Raw genomic sequence first — 22491 nt, 5'->3', positions numbered from 1 at the left:
GAAGTTTTTGGTTGTAGTTATTATAAGACTATTTCTCTCTATAACATTTGCATTTCATATACTGACTATTGGATGTTCTTATAGGCACTATGGTATTGCCGGCCTAATCTCAGAAGTTGATAGGCTTGAAGTCAAACAGCGCTGTGCTTCAAGCATCGCGAAGAGCTGCTGGCAAATGCAGGAAAGTGCTGTTTGAATGAATGCTTACGAGCCTGCTGCTGCCTACCACCGCTCAATCAGACTGCTCTATTAAATATGAAATCATAGACTTAATTATAATATAATAAACACACCGAAATACGAGTCTTAGGTCATTAATATGGTCAAACCCGGAAACTATGATTTAGAAAACAAACTTATTCTTTCAGTGAAATACGGAACCATTCCCTATTTTATCAAACGGGTGGCAACGCCAAGTCTAAATATTGCTCTTAACATTGAAGGTTGTGCAATGTATGTCATAATTATGTCAAATTCTGGCACATTAATTACGGTCTTTGTTAGGACGAAATGGTCTTCACACAGTTTGCAACAAGCAAGGCGGCCCAAACTGCTGCATATACCCTGACGCTAATACGCTTTTCTTAAATCATCACCCGTTTGGGTGAAGTAGGCTGTGATTTGATGACAGATTAACAGGCACCACATTGATTCTATGCAACGCAGGATAAGCTAGTTAAACTAATAATATCATCAACCATGTGTAGTTAACTAGTGATTGTTTTTTTACAAGCTAAGTTTAATGCTAGCTAGCAACTTACCTTGGCTCCTTGCTGCACTCGCGTAACAGGTGGTCAAGCCTGCCACGCAGTCTTCTCGTGGATTGCAATGTAATCGGTGTCCAAACTTGAAATCCACCACAATTAATCTGCCTTGCCAATTAATCAGTCAACCTCTAGACTATATCCAGCAAAACACTGCAATTATTTCCATGAGAGACAGCAATCATTCAAGCTCCTGCTCCACTGTTGATGTGCTCATCATGACAGGATTTGCTAAGCTGAGAGCTGTTTCACAGCATCTAACATCAACACCAAACATATCTGCTGTTTACTTATTTCACTCACCTCGACATCATCACTTTCAAAGTGCAAGGACGTGTCCACAGTGAAAAAATCGTGGCCACTCGGCGCAACTTTTAAAAGTCCAAATGAAAACATACTCCAGTTTCCGGTTGATGACAACAGCCACGCGAATACGACAACAGGTTGTTAGCAACTACATTTGGCAATATTTGACACCAATATTATTGTTAGAAAACCAAGACTGTTCCCAGCGGCTAAAGTCATTTAAAGAAAGGCAGTTGACGGCCACTATGGGTTTTAAAGGGTTAAACAAAACATGCAACTAACTATGCACGACTACTTAAAAAAAAAAAAAATTTCGAAGAACATTGCAGACGCAAAGTCTGGTAACAGAATGATGGCACAAACAGAACTAATTGTCATTCTGTTAAACTTTGCATCTGCACCATGGTTTCTGTATACTGGCAATTGCCAAAAATAAATTGAAGCTGATATATTATAATTCAGAACGGATGTAAAAAAAAAAAAAAAAAAAACGCTCCTACATTTCCACACAGCAGGTCAGGTACTTCTATGCGTGCTCAGGCGCGCTCGCTACCTCAACATTATCATGACAGAGAAACCTGACACACTCATTGCTCACATGGAGCACTCCAAACTAAAGACAGATATGAAATAAACCAAAACTTGTTTCTATAGGTGTAGCAGGTTGTGAACTGTGCAAACATTTCCACTCCGTGAATGATAAGACTGTAAATAATACATGCATTAACAGAAATGTATGTAACCAACTGACAAGGATTAACGGTACATTTACTACTGGTGACCTATGTAATGGAGAATTGCCCCCCCCCGAAAAATTTGAAGGGCAAACAATTCACTCAATGAAACAATGACTGCGCAAGAATTTGCGGGAGACAGCGGAGCCATTCTGGAGAGACTCGCCTATATCTACAATGTTTTTTATTGTACTGAAGACATTATCTTCACACATATTTTAGATGCTTTTCACTGACAGCAGCAAGTCAATAATCAGCCAGGCCTATTGCCATGCACAATGCCCAAATTGCAGGCTTCCCCAATAGGCATAGGCAGACGAGCTCGTGATTTGAAACAATCCACAGCAACGTAAATAAATTAATGATCCTCGATTCCTCTGTGGCTAAGTCAGGCTTTCTGGTGAAATATTTGGAATAGTTTGATTTATTTCTGTACAGACAGGGATAATTACATATTTTCATCCATTTTCCGCCGCTATGACATTTGTCTCCAGTACTATTGGTTTTCATATCAACTTTCTTTCGTTGTCCAGAAGCACAATCCGTGTCATATTAGCAAACCATCATAGTTGTTGCATCTTTAGATTCCCCTCTTTCTAAGTTTCTAACAGATGTGACATATGGAACCGCTATCAGTTGCGCTGTTTAGAATGGTCTTTTCTCGTGAATTGCACTTTGGCAAACGTTTGAAAATGACATTTTATTTGCTTCTTTTCTGTTAGGACCCATTACCATAATCTAAATGTGATTTCCATCATTCTGAGTACCGTGGGTGGATGCCCTAATGGGTTATGAACCCAAAGTATATGTGTCCCGCAAATTTCTCAAAATGACCGGTATTTTTTTTATTTTTTTTAATCCCCAAAATGTTGTCCGACACCACATTTTCCAAACGGAAACCCTGATCTGCACTGGTCTTCGGGTAAATGTGTTTGTCAAATGTTCTGTGGAAATTGTTAAAAGTAGTCCTTGTACATCAAGCTATCGAGTTGTACGGTTTGTTTAACTTAGCAATCATTGGCTTTTGTTTAACATACATCTTAAAAGTGAAACATTTGAGTCTCAGCATCACTCTGTTACCGTGGAATTACCCTTATACCAACAGCCAAAACGCAAAACAGTCAGAAGCTGCTGGACAACAAGAGATTTCACCATAAAGACAAAGACACACAACAGCAGCAAAGGAATGTATTAACACAGACAAATGCAACACAAGCACACATTCTGAAAGCAATAGAAGACAAGAGGAAAGGTTATGAAAAAAGCAACAAACAATAACTTGGAGCCAAGACTGACTGCACTGTCCTTGTGTACACTGTCGCCCTCTAGTGACTGCTGAGTTAAAAGCTTCAATTTCATGTGGCCACTCTCACATTGGATTGTATTGATGGCAGAGTGGAAGCGGCAAAGTGAGAGGTTTTTATCTGCCCAAAATCTGTCCACGATAATGTACATGTAATATATTTAGCAGACGCTCTTATCCAGAGCGACTTACAGTAGTGAGTGCATATATTTTCATAGTAAAATAGCCCCACACATTTTTGTATAGAGGTCAATGAGTCTCAAATTTGGTCAACCAAAAAATGTAATAGCTAATTTACTAAAAAGCTTCTTTGATCTAATATAAGTTCCGTAATGGTTGTTACCAATGCACTGATATAGGTGGACACACATGGCATTCTCCCGCCTGCCACATGGCCTCCTCCCACCTGTCTTCCACATTTCAGGACATGCATTTCCATTGTTAGAGCGGTCACTTCACTATCATGTCAATATAATAGAAAATCTTTGTTGGTGGGGATTAAGGTTAGGGGGGGCGGGTCTTACTGGGACGCACCTGTGGTTGAAAGGTGGGTCGAGGCGTCAGTCTAGGAGGAGGGACAAACTGAGGAACTTTGATTGGCTGTGCTGAGGTGGGGGTGGTGGTGGCCTGCACCTGAGACAAAACCACAGCAAATACTGTATTCTCTCTACCTGAGCTGCAGACAATTATATATCTATACTCATCGACTTCTGCAAGTAGTTTTACAGAGAGAAAGATGACTTTGTACCAAGCGCCACCACACACCACTGCCCCAAAGCACCTCCTCATTAAGAGACATGGTTTTCAATAAAAGAAATCTCAATTTTGACCATGCATATTTCCATACACATCTACACAGGATACACGTTCTAGCCACTTTGCTCTAATAAACTTTGTAAGAGACCAAAAAAAAAAACAGATTGAATCTTTACTGCTTAATTTGAAAACACTTTGGGGTCCCCAAACTGCTACCAGTTATAATATAAGTGTTTGAATGAGTTGAACTAGAAAAGATGACAATGATAGGAAATGAATGACCCTTACCAGAAGTGCATTCTTCGACACCAGTCGGACGGGCTCAAAACACTGATTGGTCAATTTGCTAGCCACCTGAAGGTTCACTGGTGTGTTCTGGGAATTGGAGTTGACGATACTAGGCTTGGAGGCATGGCTGATGGCAGCGACCATGGCGACGGTGGCAGGGCGCTGCGCCACAACAGAGGAAGGCATGGTGGGAGTGGCAGCTTTCAGCACTACAGGTAGAGTCTTAGTGGAGATGACTGGGGTGACTGTCAGCGTCTTCTGACAGAGAGAGGAGAGAAAGGAAAGAAAGGAAATAGTTGATTCATCAGAGCACAGAGAAAAATAGAAGAGAGTAATGAGATTGTGTTGAAAAAGGGAGTGGAAAAGTTAGATTGCTTAAGCTAGATACAACAAATGTTGTAATGTGAAGCCTGGGGACTCAATACTAGGGCTAACTTCAAACCATTCCCTGTAGGGAGTCCCCTCCCTTTCCTCAATCCCCTACCTCCCCCCTCAACAGGACCCAGAGGAACAGGGCCTAGTCAGCAAGTCTATCGGCCAAGTCGTTTCCCATTGCCATGAAGGCAGGCTTGAGCCAGAGGAGCGCCGCAGACATACGCAGCTCTGATTACATCAAACGCCACAGGAAACCTGCCAGCTGAGCACTTCCCATTGCGCTAAGAGCTAGAGATAAATCTACAGAGCCATGAATGACGTAGGTTTGAGGTTTTACAGCTGTGTCAGTCTAGTGGGGATCGAGGTTTGCAAGGTCTGAGAACGAAGAAGTACTGCCGAAAAGAACTGGCATCGCTGAAGGACATCTCATAACGTAACTAATGTCAGTACAAGGAACAACCCAGAAAGTCAGACACTTTTGACCAGGGGCCTCTGATGGTGTTTCTTAGGGTTATTTAATTGTTTTAAGAAGCTCATACCAAGGACCATTTTTCTATTCGATTTAAAAAAATGTAAAAGACCCCTTGTAGTATCAAAAACAATTCCAAAAAATAAATGAAAATATATATATATTAGCCAATATTAGTATTGAATAACAGATTAAATACATAGATTTTTTGAGGGGGACTATCTGTTCTAAAGGAGGTGTGTTCTGAAGAGTCTGTCAGGATAAGATATATATAGCCTGAGACCCTCTAAACTGGGCCGGGGGGGGGTGTTTACTAAGCTATATGGGATTGTTTTAAAAATAAATAAAAAAGCCATACCAAGGATAATTTTGCCATTTGATTGAGAATTGAGACCCTTTGACATACCAAAACAAATGTAAAATGTACTTAAACCCCTATTTTTTTTACACTAAACACTCCCATACATTTGTTCAACTGGTACTCGGGGGGACTTTCAGATGAGTCTTGAGGGTGCCCTAGAGCAACATGTACGTGCTCGTTAGTGTCTCATCTTTCCATAGAGGGGTCATACTTAGGCCAAACCATTCGGACGCTACAAACGATTATGTGTGAATTACGTGTGATTATGTGTGAAGACCGATTTTCGGGATGTCTCATGGTCTGACAAACACCGCTCAAAATCGGTCACCTTTCACCACAAACGGGGAAGTGTTACATAGGTGGATGCGGTGGATTGAGATACATTCAATGTAAAATAACACATCTTTATTGATTTATAAGATGACAGACTTTTACCATTCTTTCTTTTACCTTTCTAGAAAACAGGCTGTTAGAGTTTACACTTCCTCTTCCAATTATATTGTGGGAGGTCAAAATCTATTAATTTACAAATGTTAATTACTTTTCCTTGCCATTATCATTGACCTGATAAGACCATTTTTTGCTAACGTATGATGGGGCTCCCTGGGTCGCCATTTTTCCTGGGAGGGGGTCCCTACTATAGAGCAGAGTCCCCTGCTCTATAGTAGTACAAGTTTGTGAACACTGACAAGTTTGAGGCTAGGGTAGGCTAGGTTTGCAAAATTCCACAAACATGACCAAAAATTCTACATCTCTCCATTGCAACGTTCCACCAACGGGGATTTCTGAAAAACTAGGGAATTTTGCAAACCTTGTGTAGGCTACTGCAAAGTTACAAGCCTCTGTGCAACATAACAAGCAATTGAGTAGAGGTCGACAGTGTCTGTGGACTTGTGTGGCTACCTGCTGCAGGACCTGGGTGTGTGTGGTCTGCTGTAGGGCCTGCAGAGTAGTGGAGGAGGGGATCTGGAGGACGTGTTTGTCTGTAGCCAGCACCTGAACCTTCACCTCCGGCTCCTGTTTCACCAGAAGGTCCTTCCTCAGCTGCTCCACCACCTTTTTCTGGAGAACAGAAGGGAGAGGGGGAGAGAAAGAGGGGTGTATAGGATGGGGAAAGCAGAGGGGAGGGGTGTAGCAGATAGGGAGAGAAGTGTGTCAAGAAGTCGCAGCACAAGGTGCTCGGGTAATCTCCTTTTTAGCCATGACCCCACCACTCACTCAAAATGTATGAGTAACTAAAAAAGACTCATTAACATTTGCATGTCAAATCAAAATCACTGCACATTTAGAACTTTCTTTAGTTTCACATTGACCAAGTTGGTTATTTCACGTTGAGAATACCAAAATGTGATGATGGTTCCTCAGCTTCAAGATCAAACAGATCCATGACTTAAATTCGAGGAGACTCTGACCTTCCACCTTGGCATCAACTGCAGCTCTCACAAGAGTAAAAAAAGCAAATTAGCATCCACGACACTGCCAAGTCACTTCAACGGCTAATTCCGCTATTACGAAGACACAAAATGCTCTTCCGGACAGGGAATTAGATCTGCTCTGAGGAAGGGTGGAGACTGGGGAGCAAGCAAATATGAAATAAGTACTGTTGCAGTGCACATTTATAACTTTTGGTAAATATTTACCCATGGAACCTGACTTAGGCCATTGGATATGCATTTACAGGAGGAAAACCACGACGTGCGCTGGTCTGAAGCAAGCAAATGCACAGTCTCCTGTTCTTGGGGGGAAAATCGTACTTCCAACTGCTTCTCTTTGCTCATTATATTATCTGCAGTCTGCATAGAGCTTTTGCTCTTTTTCTTCTGCATTGGAGGGTTTCGCTTGAAGAAAGAAAGTGGGATGTGCCTAAAGTGGTTTTGCAGAGCCAATCTAACAAAACGTGCTACAAACAAGAGATTCAGCAAATCGCTTTGCTGCCTTTCATGCTTCAGGCTGTTGGCAGTTTTTTCCCGGAGAGACATGGCTTGGTGTTCTTGCCAAGAAGCCAATTTCCATGTTAATCAAGAGTCCTTTAAACAGCAGCCAGGGGGGGGGGACGATTTACTGTGTGTTTGTCCTTTTTATGGGACCTGGCAGGGGGTAGCCTTAAATACTGTTAATCAAATAGGGTTATAAATCAAGTCTGACATCCATAGTTGGCCCTATTACCTCAACAGCAAACAAGACAGCAGTTGTAGGAGAATCTGGGGGAAAAGCATCTTTATGGTCGGTATAAATAGCCTACTAGCCCATCAAAGGGCAACCCTCAAAGATGCGATTGAAACGGTCTCGTCCTGTGGACACTTGAGAGCTACACTTGAGCTCTTAGTAACCTTTGTTAGAGCCCTCCACATTGGAGGGAGACAGCCAGGAGGGCTCAGCTGGAGGCAGAGGGAGGGAAGTTCTTATATGCCCCTGAGAAGCAGGAAGGGGGAGAAAAAAAACACACCACATGGTCCATACAGCACATAGACCTACTAAAGTGTGGCTTCTTCAGACATTGCCAATTCAGAGGCTGCCTTTCTGTTTGCCGGCGATTTTAAAGTTGGCATCACTAAGACAAGTTCCAACAACACGTCTCCAACACCACTAGGGGCGATAATGTCCTAAACCACTGCGATTCTACCCACAACCAAACATACAAGGCCCTCCCTCGTTCGCCATTCGGCAAATCATATCATGGCTCTGTACTCTTGCTTCCTGTTTACAAGCAGATGCTGAAACAGGAAGTATCCACGATTCACTCCGTTGAGAAATGGTCACCAGAATCCAAGGTTATGCTACAGGACTGCTTTGCTAGTGCTAATGGAAATATGTTTAGAGACTACGCCGATAACATTGACAAGCTAACAACACAGAGATATCGTAGACAACCCTGAGGCTACGGCCGACGACAGGAATAAGTACAAGAAGTCCTGGTATGACCTCTGCAGAGTCATCAAAAGAGCAAAAGGACAATATAGGAATGAGGTGGAATCATATTACAAACCCCTCGTGTGGCAGGGGTTACAGTCCATTACAGATTACAAAAGGAAGACCCAAAAGTGATCTGCCCAACGATGCCTTTCGACCAGACGAACTCAATGCATTCTGTGCACGCTTTGACTGCAACATCGAGCCAGGTGGGAGGCCCGTCACCGGCCCATAGGATTGGGTGAGCTCGCTCTGAGGACGACGTGAGAAGGGTCTTTAAAATCAGGTCAACACCTGCAAGGCCGAGTGGCCCAACGGGATTCCAGGGAGCATTCTCAGAGCATGTGCAGAACAGCTGGCAGGGATAATCACAGTAATGTTCAACCTCCTAGTCTGTCATCCCCACATGTTTTAAGATGACCACAATCACTTCAGTCTCTAAGAACTCTAAGGCTTCATGCCACAACGACAAATGTCGCACTCCCTTTTTAAATCATGAAGTGATTTGAGAGCCTGGTTACGGCACACATTAACGCCATCCCAGCCACACTAGACCCACTCCAATTTGCATACCGCACCAACAGATCCATAGACAGACTCAACTGCTCTCCACACTGCCCTCACCCAACTAGATAAAAGGAATACCTATGTGAGAAATGCTTTTCATTAACTACAGCTCAGCATTCAACACCATTATCCCCTCCAAATTTAGGAATCTGGGTCTAAACACATACCTCTGCACCTGGATCCTTGACGGGCCGACCCCAGGTGGTGAGGTTAAGGGGGGCTCACATGGGGTGTGGGCTTAATCCTCCCCTGTACTCCCTGTTCACCCATGGCTGCATGGCTAAGCACGACTCCAACACCATCATCAAGTTTGCTGACAACAAAAGTGGTAGGTAGGCCTGATCACCAGCAACGGTGAGTCTGCTTACAGGGAGGTGGTCAGTGACCTGGCAGTCTGGTACCGGAACAACATTCTCTCCCTCAACATCAGCAAGACAAAGGAGCTGATCATGGACTACAAGAACTGGGGGGGGGGGGGGCATACTATATACAGGAAATGTTTGTAAAAAAGTGAATTCCAATTCCATATTTCCAATGTGCAGGGACACTGGAGTGTTGGAAGATACACGACATGAAAGTATGTGGACACCTGCTCGTCAAACATCTCATTCAAAATCCTGCTCAGTAATATGGAGTTGGTCCCCCCCTTTGCTGCTATAACAGCCTCCACTCGGCTGGGAAGGCTTTCCACTAGATGTTGGAACATTGATGCGGGGACTTTCTTCCATTCAGCCACAAGAGCATTTGTGAGGTCGGCACTGATGTTGGACGATCAGGCCTGGCTCGCAGTCGGCGTTCCGATTCATCTCAAAGGTGTTCGATGGGGTTGAGGTCGGGGCTCTGTGCAGGCTAGTCAAGTTCTTCCACACCGATTTCAACAAACCATTTCTGTATGGACCTCACACTGGACCTTTCATGCTGAAACAGGAAAGGGACTTCAAACTGTTGCCACAAAGTTGGAAGCACAGAATTATCTAGAATACCATTGTATGCTGTCGCGTTAAGATTTCCTTTCACTGGCACTAAGGGGCCTAGTCCAAACCATGAAAAACAGCCCCAGACCATTATTTATCCTCCACCAAACTTTACAGTGGGCACTATGCATTCTGGCAGGTAGCGTTCTCCTGGCATCCGCCAAACCCAGATTTGTCCGTTGGATTGCCAGATGGAAAGGCGTGATTCATTACTCCAGAGAACACGTTTCCACTGCACCAGAGTCCAATGGCGGTGAGCTTTACACCACTCCAGCTGACGCTTGGCATTGCGCATGTTGATCTTGAGCTTGTGTGTGGGTGCTCGGTGATGGAAACCCATTTCATGAAGCTCCCAATGTTGCTTCCAGAGGCAGTTTGGAACTCGGCAGAGAGTGTTGCATCTGAGGACAGACAATATTTTACATGCTTTAGCATTTGGCGGTCCTGTTTTGTGAGCTTGTGTGGCCTACCACTTCTAGGAGCAGCCGTTGCTGCAAGTAAGTGCAATAACAGCACTTACTTGCAGTTGACCGGGGCAGCTCTAGCAGGGCAGAAATTTGATGAACTGACTTGATGGAAAGGTGGCATCCTATGACGGTGCCATACTAAAGAGCTCAGTGAATTTCAACAAGGCCATTCTATTGGCAATGTTTGTCTATGGAGATTGCACGGTGGTATGCTCGATTTTATACACCTGTCAGCAACAGGTGTAGCTGATATAGCCAAATCCACTCATTTGAAGAGGTGTCCAGTTACATTTGTAAAAATCGTGTATGTGTGCACCAGGTCAAGGCTTCTTGCATGCAGGGCCATTGTAAGTTACTTTTGTCCCTGTTCCCAAGAAAGCTAAGGTAACTGAGCGAAACAACTATCGCCCTGTAGCACTCACTTCCGTCATCATGAAGTGCTTTGACCATATCACCTCCATCCTACCTGACACCCTAGACCCACTCCAATTTGCTTACTGCCCAAATAGGTCCACAGACGACGCAATCACAACCACACTGCCCTAACCCATCTGGACAAGAGGAATACCTATGTGAGAATGCTGTTCATCGACTACAACTCAAACTCGTCATCAAGCTCAAGACCCTGGGTCTCGACCCCGCCCTGTGCAACTGGGTACTGGACTTCCTGATGGGCAGCCCCCAGGTGGTGAGGGTAGGTAACATCTCCACACCGCTGATCCTCAACACTGGGGCCCCACAAGGGTGCATTCTGAGCCCTCTCCTGTACTCCCTGTTCACCCACGACTGCGTGGCCATGCACGACTCCAACTCAATCATCAAGGTTTGCGGACGACACTACAGTGGTAGGCTTGATAACCAACAACGACGAGATGGCCTACAGGGAGGAGGTGAGGGCCCTCGGAGTGTGGTGTCAGGAAAATAACCTTACACTCAACGTCAACAAAACAAAGGAGATGATTGTGGACTTCAGGAAACAGCAGAGGGAGTACCCCCCCTACCCACATCGATGGGACAGTAGTGGAGAGGGTAGTAAGTCTTAAGTTCCTCGGCGTACACGTCACAGACAAACTGAATTGGTCCACTCACACAGACAGCGTCATGAAGAAGGCGCAGCAGCGCCTCTTCAACCTCAGGAGGCTGAAGAAATTTGGCTTGTCACCAAAAGCACTCACAAACTTCTACAGATGCACAATCGAGAGCATCCTGTCGGGCTGTATCACCGCCTCGTACGGCAACTGCTCCAACCACAACCGTAAGGCTCTCCAGAGGGTAGTGAGGTCTGCACAAAGCATCACCAGGGGCAAACTACCTGCCCTCCAGGACACCTAGACCACCCGATGTCACAGGAAGGCCATAAAGATCATCAAGGACAACAACCACCCGAGCCACTGCCTGTTCACCCCGCTATCATCCAGAAGGCGAGGTCAGTACAGGTGCATCAAAGCAGGGACCAAGAGACTGAAAAACAGCTTCTATCTCAAGGCCATCAGACTGTTAAACTGCCACCACTAACATTGTTGGCTGCTGCCAACATACTGACTCAACTCCAGCCACTTTAATAATGGAAATGGAAGGAAATTGATGTAAAAATATATCACTAGCCACTTTAAACAATGCCACTTAACCTCTTGCTCCTACCTGACACGCAGGCTTCCCATCTAGACATTTGGAAATGCAAATGCGCTACGCTAAATGCTAATAGTACTAGTTAAAACTCAAACGTTCATTAAAATACACATGTAGGGTATTGAATTAAAGCTACACTCGTTGTGAATCCAGGCAACAAGTCAGATTTTTAAAATGCTTTTCGGCGAAAGCATGAGAAGCTATTATCTGATAGCATGTAACACCCCAAAAGACCCGCAGGGGAAGTAAACAAAATAATTAGCATAGTCGTTGCTACACAAACCGCACAAATAAAATATAAAAAACATTCATTACCTTTGACCATCTTCTTTGTTGGCACTCCTAGATGTCCCATAATCACTATTGGGTCTTTTTTTCGATTAAATCGGTCCATATATAGCCTAGATATCGATCTATGAAGACTGTGATAAACGGAAAGAAAATAGCGTCTTATAACGTAACGTCATTTTTTTTTTATTAAAAAAGTTGACGATAAACTTTCACAAAACACTTCGAAATACTTTTGTAATGCAACTTTAGGTATTAGTACACGTTAATAAGCGACCAAATTGATCACGAGGCGATGTATATTCTTTAGCTGTCCGTCTGGAAATAATGTCCGGGTAAATCTCAACCAAAATATCCAGTCGGAGACCTGAAGAAATGGCTCGTCTCTTCTTCGTTTGACCAAGAAACAAAGCCTAGGCAAATGACAAGACTGTTGACATCGTGTGGAAGCTGTCGGTATTGCAACCTCAGCCCCATTTATTGTGGTTGGCCTTTATCAATGGGTTGAAGTGGCGGATGGATATACATTTCCATTTTCAGTGATCAGATTTTCCTGCGCTTTTCGATGAAACGCACGTTCTGTTATAGTCACAGCCGTGATTTAACCAGTTTTATAAACGTCTGAGTTTTCTATCCACACATACTAATCATATGCATATACTATATTCCTGGCATGAGCAGCAGGGCGCTGAAATGTTGCGCGATTTTTAACAGAATGTTCGAAAAAGTACTTCTTGGATATAGGGGGCGCTCTTAATTTATGGATAAAAAACGTTCCCGTTTTAAACAAGATATTTTGTCACGAAAAGATGCTCAACTATGCATATAATTGACAGCTTTGGAAAGAAAACACTGACGTTTCCAAAACTGCAAAGATATTATCTGTGAGAGCCACAGAACTGATGCTACAGGCAAAACCAAGATGGAATTTCAAACAGAAAATGGCCCAGATTTTGAAGGCACTGTGTTCCAATGTCTCCTTATATGGCTGTGAATGCGCCAGGAATGAGCCTACACTTTCTGTCGTTTCCCCAAGGTGTCTGCAGCATTGTGACGTATTTGTAGGCATATCACTGGAAGATTGACCATATGAGACTACATTTACCAGGTGCCCACTTGGTGTCCTCCGTCGAAATGATTGCGTAATCTCCAGCTGCGTGCATTTTTCCATTTGCTTCAGAGGAGAAACCCAACTGCCACGAATGATTCATCATCGAATAGATATGTGAAAAACACCTTGAGGATTGATTCTAAACTACGTTTGCCATGTTTCTGTCGATGTTATGGCGTTACTTTGGAAAAAAGTTTGGTGTTGTAATGACTGAATTTTCTGTTTTTTTTCTTAGCCAAACATGATGAACAGAACAGAGCGATTTCTCCTACATAAATAATATTTTGGGGAAAACTGAACATTTGCTATCTAACTGAGAGTCTCCTCATTGAAAACATCCATAGTTCTTCAAAAGGTAAATTATTTTATTTGAATGCTTTTCTTGTTTTTGTGAAAATGTTGCCTGCTGAATGCTAGGCTTAATGCTATGCTAGCTATCAATACTCTTACACAAATGCTTGTGTAGCTATGGTTGAAAAGCATATTTTGAAAATCTGAGATGACAGTGTTGTTAACAAAAGGCTAAGCTTGTGAGCCAATATATTTATTTCATTTCATTTGCGATTTTCATGAATAGTTAACGTTGTGTTATGGTAATGAGCTTGTGGCTATGATTACGCTCCCGGATACGGGATTGCTCGAAGCTAGAGGTTAATATAATGTTTACATACCCTACACTACTCATCTCATATGTATATACTGTACTCTATCATCTACTGCATCTTGCCATCTTTATGTAATACATGTATCACCAGCCACTTTAAACTATGCCACTTTATGTTAATAGAAGAATCATAAAACATGGGACGAGATGTTAAAAACTGTCCATTGTGCCAATGGATGGTATGCACTCACATGAGATTTGCCGTGATGTTGACAGAGTGGCATGGGAGGTTTATTTCTTAGACTGGGTTAAGATGTCAATTTTGGGACACATCCTCAGTAGTGTGCCTTCGATTCAGTGGGTGTTTCGGCCTTTAATCACTAAACACCCTCAAAGGTGGTCAGCTAAAGGGTGATCAAGCCTTAGCTTGTGTCCCATGCCCAATTAAGATGTCCCACGGGACTATGCAAGGCAGGGGTGTCCTCTTCCCTGAGCCAGCCCTACAGCTGACCGCATATACCCTACATTACTCATCTCATATGTATATACTGTACTCTATACCATCTACTGCATCTTGCCTATTCCGTTCTGTACCATCACTCATTCATATATCTTTATGTACATATTCTTTATCCCTTTACACTTGTGTATACGGTAGTAGTTTTGGAATCGGAACTAAAAGCACAAGCATTTTGCGACACTCGCATTAACATCTGCTAACCATGTGTATGTGACAAATAAATTTGATTTTTGATTTGATTACTAACAATTAAACTTTGGGAAAATTATATAAAATCGCCATATTAGCCATAACTATTATGTTGCTTTTCTTCCACCCAAACCCGGTAGAAGAGACCAGTAGTAACAACTGTCTTTTAGTCCCAGTTTATGCTAGCTACATTGTTTATAAAGCATTTATACAAGGCAGAAACATTGTTTCCTTGCTGAAAAATAAATAGAATGCTGGTTTCAGTGAGAAGCATAGCAACATCAAGGCAACTTCGTAACAAGATGACCCCGTTTTTCCAAAGCCCATTCGCTGCAGAATCTACCCTTTTAAAATGGTCAAATAGAAAATGTTTATTTGAACGGTTATTATGGAGACCGTGGTCATTTGGCTGGAAATTACAGTCTTCCAAATTTCCATAACCGTCACAGCCCTAGTAGCTAGTTAGCTGTAAGGAGTCTACAATCTCACCATGTTCACCCTGCAGATTAGCAGCGGCACTACGCAATGCACCCTGGCCTGAAGAGGCATAAAAATAGGAGAAATGTGGTGGAACCTCTTAAATTACATATTTATAGAGGTAGGAATATTGCAAAAATATGATCAATGGCTCATCTGCGAGAAGACAACCTCCCGCATTATAACATTGTCAGTATTGAAATACATGTATGAGAGGTTTCCGTGATCTAAAAGTCATATTCCTATTGACTTCAAATCAAATGTTTTTATAAAGCCCTTTTTACATCAGCAGATGCCACAAAGTGCTTATACAGAAACCCAGCCTAAAACCCCAAAGAGCAAGCAATGCAGATGGAAAAGCTAGAGGTCGACCGATTATGATTTTTCAACGCCAATACAGATTATTGGAGGACCAAAAAAAGCCGATACTGATTAATTGGTGGATTTATATATAAATAAATATAATGACAATTCCAACAATACTGAATGAACAATGAACACTTATTTTAACTTAATATAATAGATTAAAATCAATTTAGTCTCAAATAAATAATGAAACATGCTCAATTTGGTTTAAATAATGCAAGAAACACAGAGGACAAGAAAGTAAAAGTGCAATTTGTGCCATGTAATAAAGCTCACGTTTAAGTTTCTTGCTCAGAACATATCCCTAAAGATTGGAAAGCTGCCACGGTCATCCCCCTTCACACTCTAGACCCAAACTGCTATAGACCTATTTCCATCCTGCCCTGCCTTAAGTTAATAAACAGACCACTGACCATTTCGAATCCCACCGTACCTTCTCCGCTGTGCAATCCGGTTTCAGAGCTGGTCACGGGTGCATCTCAGCCACGCTCAAGGTACTAAATGATATCATAATCGCCACAGATAAAAGACAGTACTGTGCAGCCGTCTTCATCGACCTGGCAAAGGATTTCAACTCGGTCAATCGCCGCATTCTTATCGGCAGACTCAATAGCCTTGGTTTCTCGCCTGGTTCACCAACTACTTCTCAGACAGAGTTCAGTGTGTCAAATCGGAGGGCCTGTTGTCCGGACCTCTGGCAGTCTCTGGGGGTACCACAGGGTTCAATTCTCGTGCCAACTATTTTCTCTGTATATATTAACGATGTCGCTCTTGCTGTGGGTGATTCCCTGATCCACCTCTACGCAGATGACACCATTCTGTATACATCTGGCCCTTCTTTGGACCATGTGTTAATCACCCTGTCATCTCAGATTTTGAAATTATGCTTTACAGCCATAGCAAGACAAGCATTTGTGTAAATGTATCGATAGCCTAGCATAGCATTATGTCCAGCTAGCAGCAGGAAGCTTGGTCACGAAAATCAGAAAAGCAATCAAATTAAATAGTTTACCTTTGATGAGCTTCGGATGTTTTCACTCACGAGACTCTTAGTTAGACAGCGATTGTTCTTTTTGTTCAATAAAGATTATTTTTTATAGCCGAAATACCTCAGTTTCTTGTCCACGTTTTGTTGAGAAATCCACCGGAAATTGCGGTCACGACAATGCAGAAAAAAAATCCAAATAAGATCCATTATATCGACAGAAACATGGCAAACGTTTTTTTTATAATCCATCCTCAAGGTGTTTTTCAAATATCTATTCAATAATATATCAACCGGGACAATTTGCTTTTCAGTAGGAGCGAGAGGAACAATGGCCGCCTTTGTCTATTACGCACAAATCACTGAGAGCCAACACCTGACCACTGACGCAATGTTGTCGTTCACGCTCATTTTTCAAAATAAAAGCCTGAAACTATGTCTAGTGGCTGTAGACACATTAGGGAAGCCATAGAAAAAGTAATCTGGTTGATATCCCACTCAAATGGGCAATAGGGATGCATAGGAACACAGGGGTTTCAAAATAACAGCTGCTCAAGCCTGCCACGCAGTTTCCTCATAGAATGCAACGTAATGGGCCATAATTGGGTTTCCGAAAATGCAGATTGCCGATTGTTATGAAAACTTGAAAAATCGGCCCGAATTAAATCGCCCACGCCGATTAATCGGTCGACCTCTAGTAGAAGCACAGAAGCTAGGAAAAACTCCCTAGAAAGGCAGAGTAATACCAGCTACATTTCTGTCCGCGTGAACGGCAAGAGCTCAGATAAACATGAAATGACCCTGGTAATCGATAGAACATTGCTCAGAGATGCCTACAAATTATATAAAATTCAAAATGGGTGCATATTTCCTTTAAGACAAACTGTTAAAATTTAAACATGTATAATTAATTTGTGGGTATCTTTGAATATGATGTTAAAGGTCTAATACAGCCGTTTTTATCTCAATATCAAATCATTTCTGGGTAGCAATTACATACCTTACTGTGATTATTTTCAATTAAAATGTTTAAAAATAGCTTCTTAGTTAGCAATGAGCAACTTCTCAAGCAAGAATTTTGTTGTGGATTGTTCTGAGTGGAGAGGAAAACTGAAAACTAGCTGTGTTATTGGTCTATTAACTAATTTACTGCCTGGAGATGTCACCAAGCAGGCCAAAACACCATCCCAACAAAACAGGTCTTCTAAAACAGCTCTAACACTAAAAAGAGCATTATCATAATTTTCACATTACTATTCCAAGTTCAGTGTGGAAAAACAGTATCAGTGAAAAGTTTGGACACACCTACTCATTCCAGGGTTTTTCTTTATTTTGACTTTTTTCTACATTGTAGAATAATAGTGAATACATATAAAATGTGAAATAACACATATGGAATCATGTAGTAACAAAAAAAAAATGATTGAACAAAGCAAAATATATTTTATATTTGAGATTCTTCAAAGTAGCCACCCTTTGCCACGATGACAGCTTTGCACAATCTTGGCATTCTCTCAACCAGCTTCATGAGGCAGTCACATGGAATTGATTTCAATTCCATGTGGTGTGCCAGGTGTGCCTTGTTAAAAGTTACATTTGTATAATTAATTTCCTTCTTGGTGAGAATTTGAGCCAGTCAGTTGTGTTGTGACAAGGTAGGGGTGAAGACAGAAGACAGCCCTATTTGGCCAAAGACCAAGTCCATATTATGGCAAGAACAGCTCAAATAAGCAAAGAGAAACGACAGTTCATCATTACTTGAAGACATGAAGGTTAGTCAATCCGGAACATTTCAAGAACTTTGAAAGTTTCTTCAAGTGCAGTCGTAAAAACCATCAAGCACTATGATGAAACTGGTTCTCATGAGGACCGCCACAGGAAATGAAGACGCAGAGTTCTCTGCTGCAGCGGATAAGTTCATTAGAGTTACCAGCCTCAGAAATTGCAGCCCAAACAAATGCTTCACAGAGTTCAAGTAACAGACACATCTCAACATCAACTGTTTAGAGGAGAAAGCATGAATCTGGCCTTCATTGTCAAATTGCTGCAAAGAAACCACTACTAAAGGATGCCAATAAGAAGAAGAGACTTTCTTGGGCCAAGAAACACCAGCAATGGACATGAGACCAGCGGAAATATTGTGTGAGACACAGAGTAGATGAATCTCTGCATGTGTAGTTCCCACATGAAGCATGGAGGTGGTGGTGTGATGGTGCTTTGCTGGTGACACTGTCAGTGATTTATTTAGAATTCAAGGCACACTTAACCAGCATGGCTACCACAGCATTCTGCAGCAATACACCATCACATCTGGTTTACGCTTAGTGGGACTATCGTTTGATTTTTAACAAGACATTGACCCAACACACGTCTAGGCTCTGTAAGGGCTATTTGGCCAAGGAAAGTGATGGAGTGCTGCATCAGACAACCTGGCCTCCACCATCACCCGACCTCAACCCAATTGAGATGGTTTGGGATGTGTTGGACCGCAGAGTGACGGAAAAGCAGCCAACAAGCACTCAGAATATGTGGGAACTCCTTAAAGACTGTTGGAAAAGCATTCCAGGTTAAGCTGGTCGAGAGAATGCCAAGAGTGAGCAAGCTGTCATTAAGGCAAAGGGTGTCTACTTTAAAGAATCTCAAATATAAAATACATTTTGATTTGTTTAATACTTTTTTTGGTTACTACATGATTCCATATGTGTTATTTCATAGTTTTGATGTGTTCACTATTATTTTACAATGTAGAAAATAGTAAAAAATGAAGAAAAACCCTGGCATGAGTAACTTTCGACTGGTACTGTATATATAAAACACAGGAAATCTCATTTTTGACAGCATTGGGCCTTTAAAATAAACAAATGAGTACAATAACCAACTGGTTATGCATTTGAATCTTCATTTTTAAATCTCCTGTATATCAAACGCATGGTGGGAGTCTGCGCTCATGTAGGGCAACCTGGGATATCCTTGTGTTGTGTCAGCAGGGTGTCCTGAAATACCTGCTTCTCGCTAAGCGCTGTGATCTTAGCCTGAAGTTCGTGGAGCTGCTTCTTCAGATCAGCATTCTGCAAAGGAAGGCAAAGCTCTTTTTAGGGCACTTTCATTCCAAACTCAAGCAATTCACATCCAGGTTAACATGAAAAGGCAGTTTGATTCATTTAAACCTGACCAACAATTTCAAACTGAATTTGAACACTTTTGTCACATTCGCCACACTAATGCTTCACATGAACTTACATCTCCAAATAAATTGTATCTTATCAGTAAGAAATGTATGGGGCATCAGGTAGCCTAGCGGTTAAGAGTGTTGGGCCAGTAACCGAAAGGTCGCCAGATCAAATCCCGACCCGGTTAAAAATCTGTCCATGTCCCCTTGAGCAAGGCACAGCCTTAATTGCCCCTGTATGTTGCTCTGAATAAGAGTAAATGTATTGTATCAAACTATCCAGGAGTCAATATGCATTTTGTTGGCAACATTTCCATGTCTACTAATAGCAAAAAACAATTATTAATGATAAATGTCTTTACCTGTGGGTCCTGTTTCATTTGGGCGACCAGTTTCTGTAGAAGAAAGGATACAAAATGTCAGTAGAATAACAAATGCATTCAGGGACATTCCACAAGACTATACTACACGCTGAGGACAGTGACACCTACAGGCACTGCATTGAACCCAGTGCACCTTCATCATGAAGTGCTTCGAGAGACTAGTCAAAGACCACCTCACATCCTCCCTTCCCGACACACTCAACCCTCTCCAATTCACCTACAGCCCTGACAGATCCACAATCGCCATTGCACTGCACACTGCCCTCACCCACCTGGACAAAAGGAATGCATATGTGAGGATGCTGTTCATTGACTACAGCTCAGCCTTCAACACGATAGTGCCCTCTAAGCTCAACACAAAGCTCAAAGGCCCTGGGAATGACTCCTCCATATGGACTTCCTGACCGGCTGTCCCCAGGTGATGAAGGTAGGCAACATTAACTCCTCCACACTGATCTTCAACCTGGGGTCCCCACAAGGGTGCGTCCTCAGTCCTCTCCTATACCCCCTGTATACTCAGACTGTGTGGCCTCACAGTTCCAACTCCATCATCAAGTTCGCTAATGACACGACAGTAGTAGGTCTGATTACCAAAAACTTTGAGAGGGCCTACAGAGAGGAAGTATGTACTCTGACTCCGTGGTGCCAGGTAAACAATCTATCCCTCAACATCACTAAAACAAAAGGAGTGGCTCGTGGACTTCAGGAGGAACCAGGCTGGGCACACCCCCATCTTCATCAACAGGGCCGCTCTGGAGACGGTCAAAAATGTCCAAGTTTCTCTTCTAGGAGCTGAAATGGTCAAACCACACAGACACCATGGTGAAGGCACAACAGTGACTCTTCAACCTCAGGAAGCTGAAGAAATTCAGCCTGTCCCGAGGGCACTCAGAGTTCTACAGGAGCACCATCGAGAGAACACTGTTACAGCAACTGCACCCATCCCCCTATGGACCTTCTTACACACCAACACCCCCCTCCAACAGACATCTACCCTGTCCCCATCCCCCTATGGACATGTATCATTGTTACAGTCGTAAATGTGTATATTAATATTATTACTTTTATTATTGTTTCATTCATTTCTCTTTTTGACCTGAACTGTTGGTTGGAGCTCAGAGTTTAAGAACTTCACTGTACCCTGCAATTACATCTGCGACCGTGAGCATCTAATCCTGTCCCATACCCAATTGTGAGTGGCCATCATTCAGTTTGAACAGGCATAACACTGAATAGCATATAGTATAAATATGATTATTTGAATATCAGATTAGGATATTACTTTATAAATAGTGAAATGTGTTACTTCTTACATAGGAATTACTCACCCATACACTTTACATCCAATTTTATAAAGAAACTGCAGAGATATTAAATTTGCCTACTCATCCTGCAGAGAACAGTTAACACAAACAAAAAATAAATACAAAAAAAGTGTGGATAAGGGTTGTAATTTAAAATTACCTTTAAAACTAACCCCACATGCCAAGGTCACCCCAGACCTTCATAAACTGGGTGCTAAACTCTGGTTCCTATCGCTATGAGGTGATTGGGGACATTACTAAGCAGAGGACCTTAGCTGGCCTATCAATGCGCTGATGCCAGGTCTACTCTACGTGGCTGACCACTCCTCTGGGAGATGCCTGTTCAATGTGCCGAGTGTGGTTATGGGACTTTAGGGACTGAGCTCACTATAAGATGCTGGCCTGACCTGCTAGTTGCTCAACAGCAAGGAGGCTGAAGACCTGGCCTTCATCCCAAATGGCACACTATGCCCTATCTATGGGCCCTGGTTAAAAGCAGTGAATAGGGTGTCATTTAGGACGCATCCCTTATCATAGCACATACAGAGGAGAGAACCTCCATTACACTCATGCTTACTCACTAACGAACATGGAATACAAATGGATGCCTGAAGTTGAAACATAGGGGCAAATCCTAACTTCCACTTGAGTCAAATTTGAACCTAGTCATGCATTGATATCAAATGGGAGACAAAGTGAAAATGCAGTTTAAGTGGACGTTTGGAATTGCCCCGTAATGCAATGGTCTTCAGTGGATCTTATCAATAGCACTCTTCATAATAGCGGTGACCACATAAGTGGTAACCCTCAATATTTGAGTTAGCCCAGATTATTAAAAGTATTTCAATAATTTGCAGGCCTAACAAAGAGCCTGAACACAGAGCAGATGAACAACAAATAAATTGTAAAAACTATGGAACCCCTAGGGATGTTTTCCTCCTACCTGATGGACTTGAATTTCCACTTTCAGGGCCTCCTGTAATGTTTGTAGTTCCATCATTGAGCCAGTCAGTGTGCCAATCAGTCCGGGGAAACGTTCAGCCTGTGTACAGAGTTAGAGGGGGAATGGGGAACACATGAAAATAAATCCCCTTTAATTCTCACATATATTAAATTTTGTTATATGGTGAATATCTGTAAGAGTCGAATCAGTGGTTTCAAGCTTGCAGTAATAGCAACCAGAAATTATTAA

The 22491-nt window shown here is 42.5% G+C and overlaps 1 protein-coding gene across 6 annotated transcripts in view; it reads right to left on the bottom strand.

Moving 5' to 3' along the window:
• The window catches only part of phf21ab (PHD finger protein 21Ab), a 76230-nt gene that overhangs the window by 30064 nt on the left and 23675 nt on the right, over positions 1–22491 (bottom strand). For 4 of the 6 annotated variants that reach the window (XM_046356704.1, XM_046356721.1, XM_046356677.1 and 1 more), the window contains exons 4-9: positions 22243–22341; positions 19975–20007; positions 19446–19511; positions 6260–6418; positions 4152–4409; positions 3642–3740 (exon numbers count right to left, since the gene is read on the bottom strand). In XM_046356704.1, the coding sequence (XP_046212660.1) occupies positions 3642–3740; positions 4152–4409; positions 6260–6418; positions 19446–19511; positions 19975–20007; positions 22243–22341 (714 nt within the window). The remainder of the gene's footprint in view (positions 1–3641; positions 3741–4151; positions 4410–6259; positions 6419–19445; positions 19512–19974; positions 20008–22242; positions 22342–22491) is intronic. The other 2 variants (XM_046356686.1, XM_046356694.1) reach the window with 2 other exon arrangements.

Source organism: Oncorhynchus gorbuscha, linkage group LG01, assembly GCF_021184085.1.
Source record: "Oncorhynchus gorbuscha isolate QuinsamMale2020 ecotype Even-year linkage group LG01, OgorEven_v1.0, whole genome shotgun sequence".
In the NCBI taxonomy this organism is placed as follows: Eukaryota; Metazoa; Chordata; class Actinopteri; order Salmoniformes; family Salmonidae; genus Oncorhynchus; species Oncorhynchus gorbuscha.
Note: the sequence above shows the minus strand (reverse complement) of the source record. Positions and strands in the feature narration are given on the sequence as shown.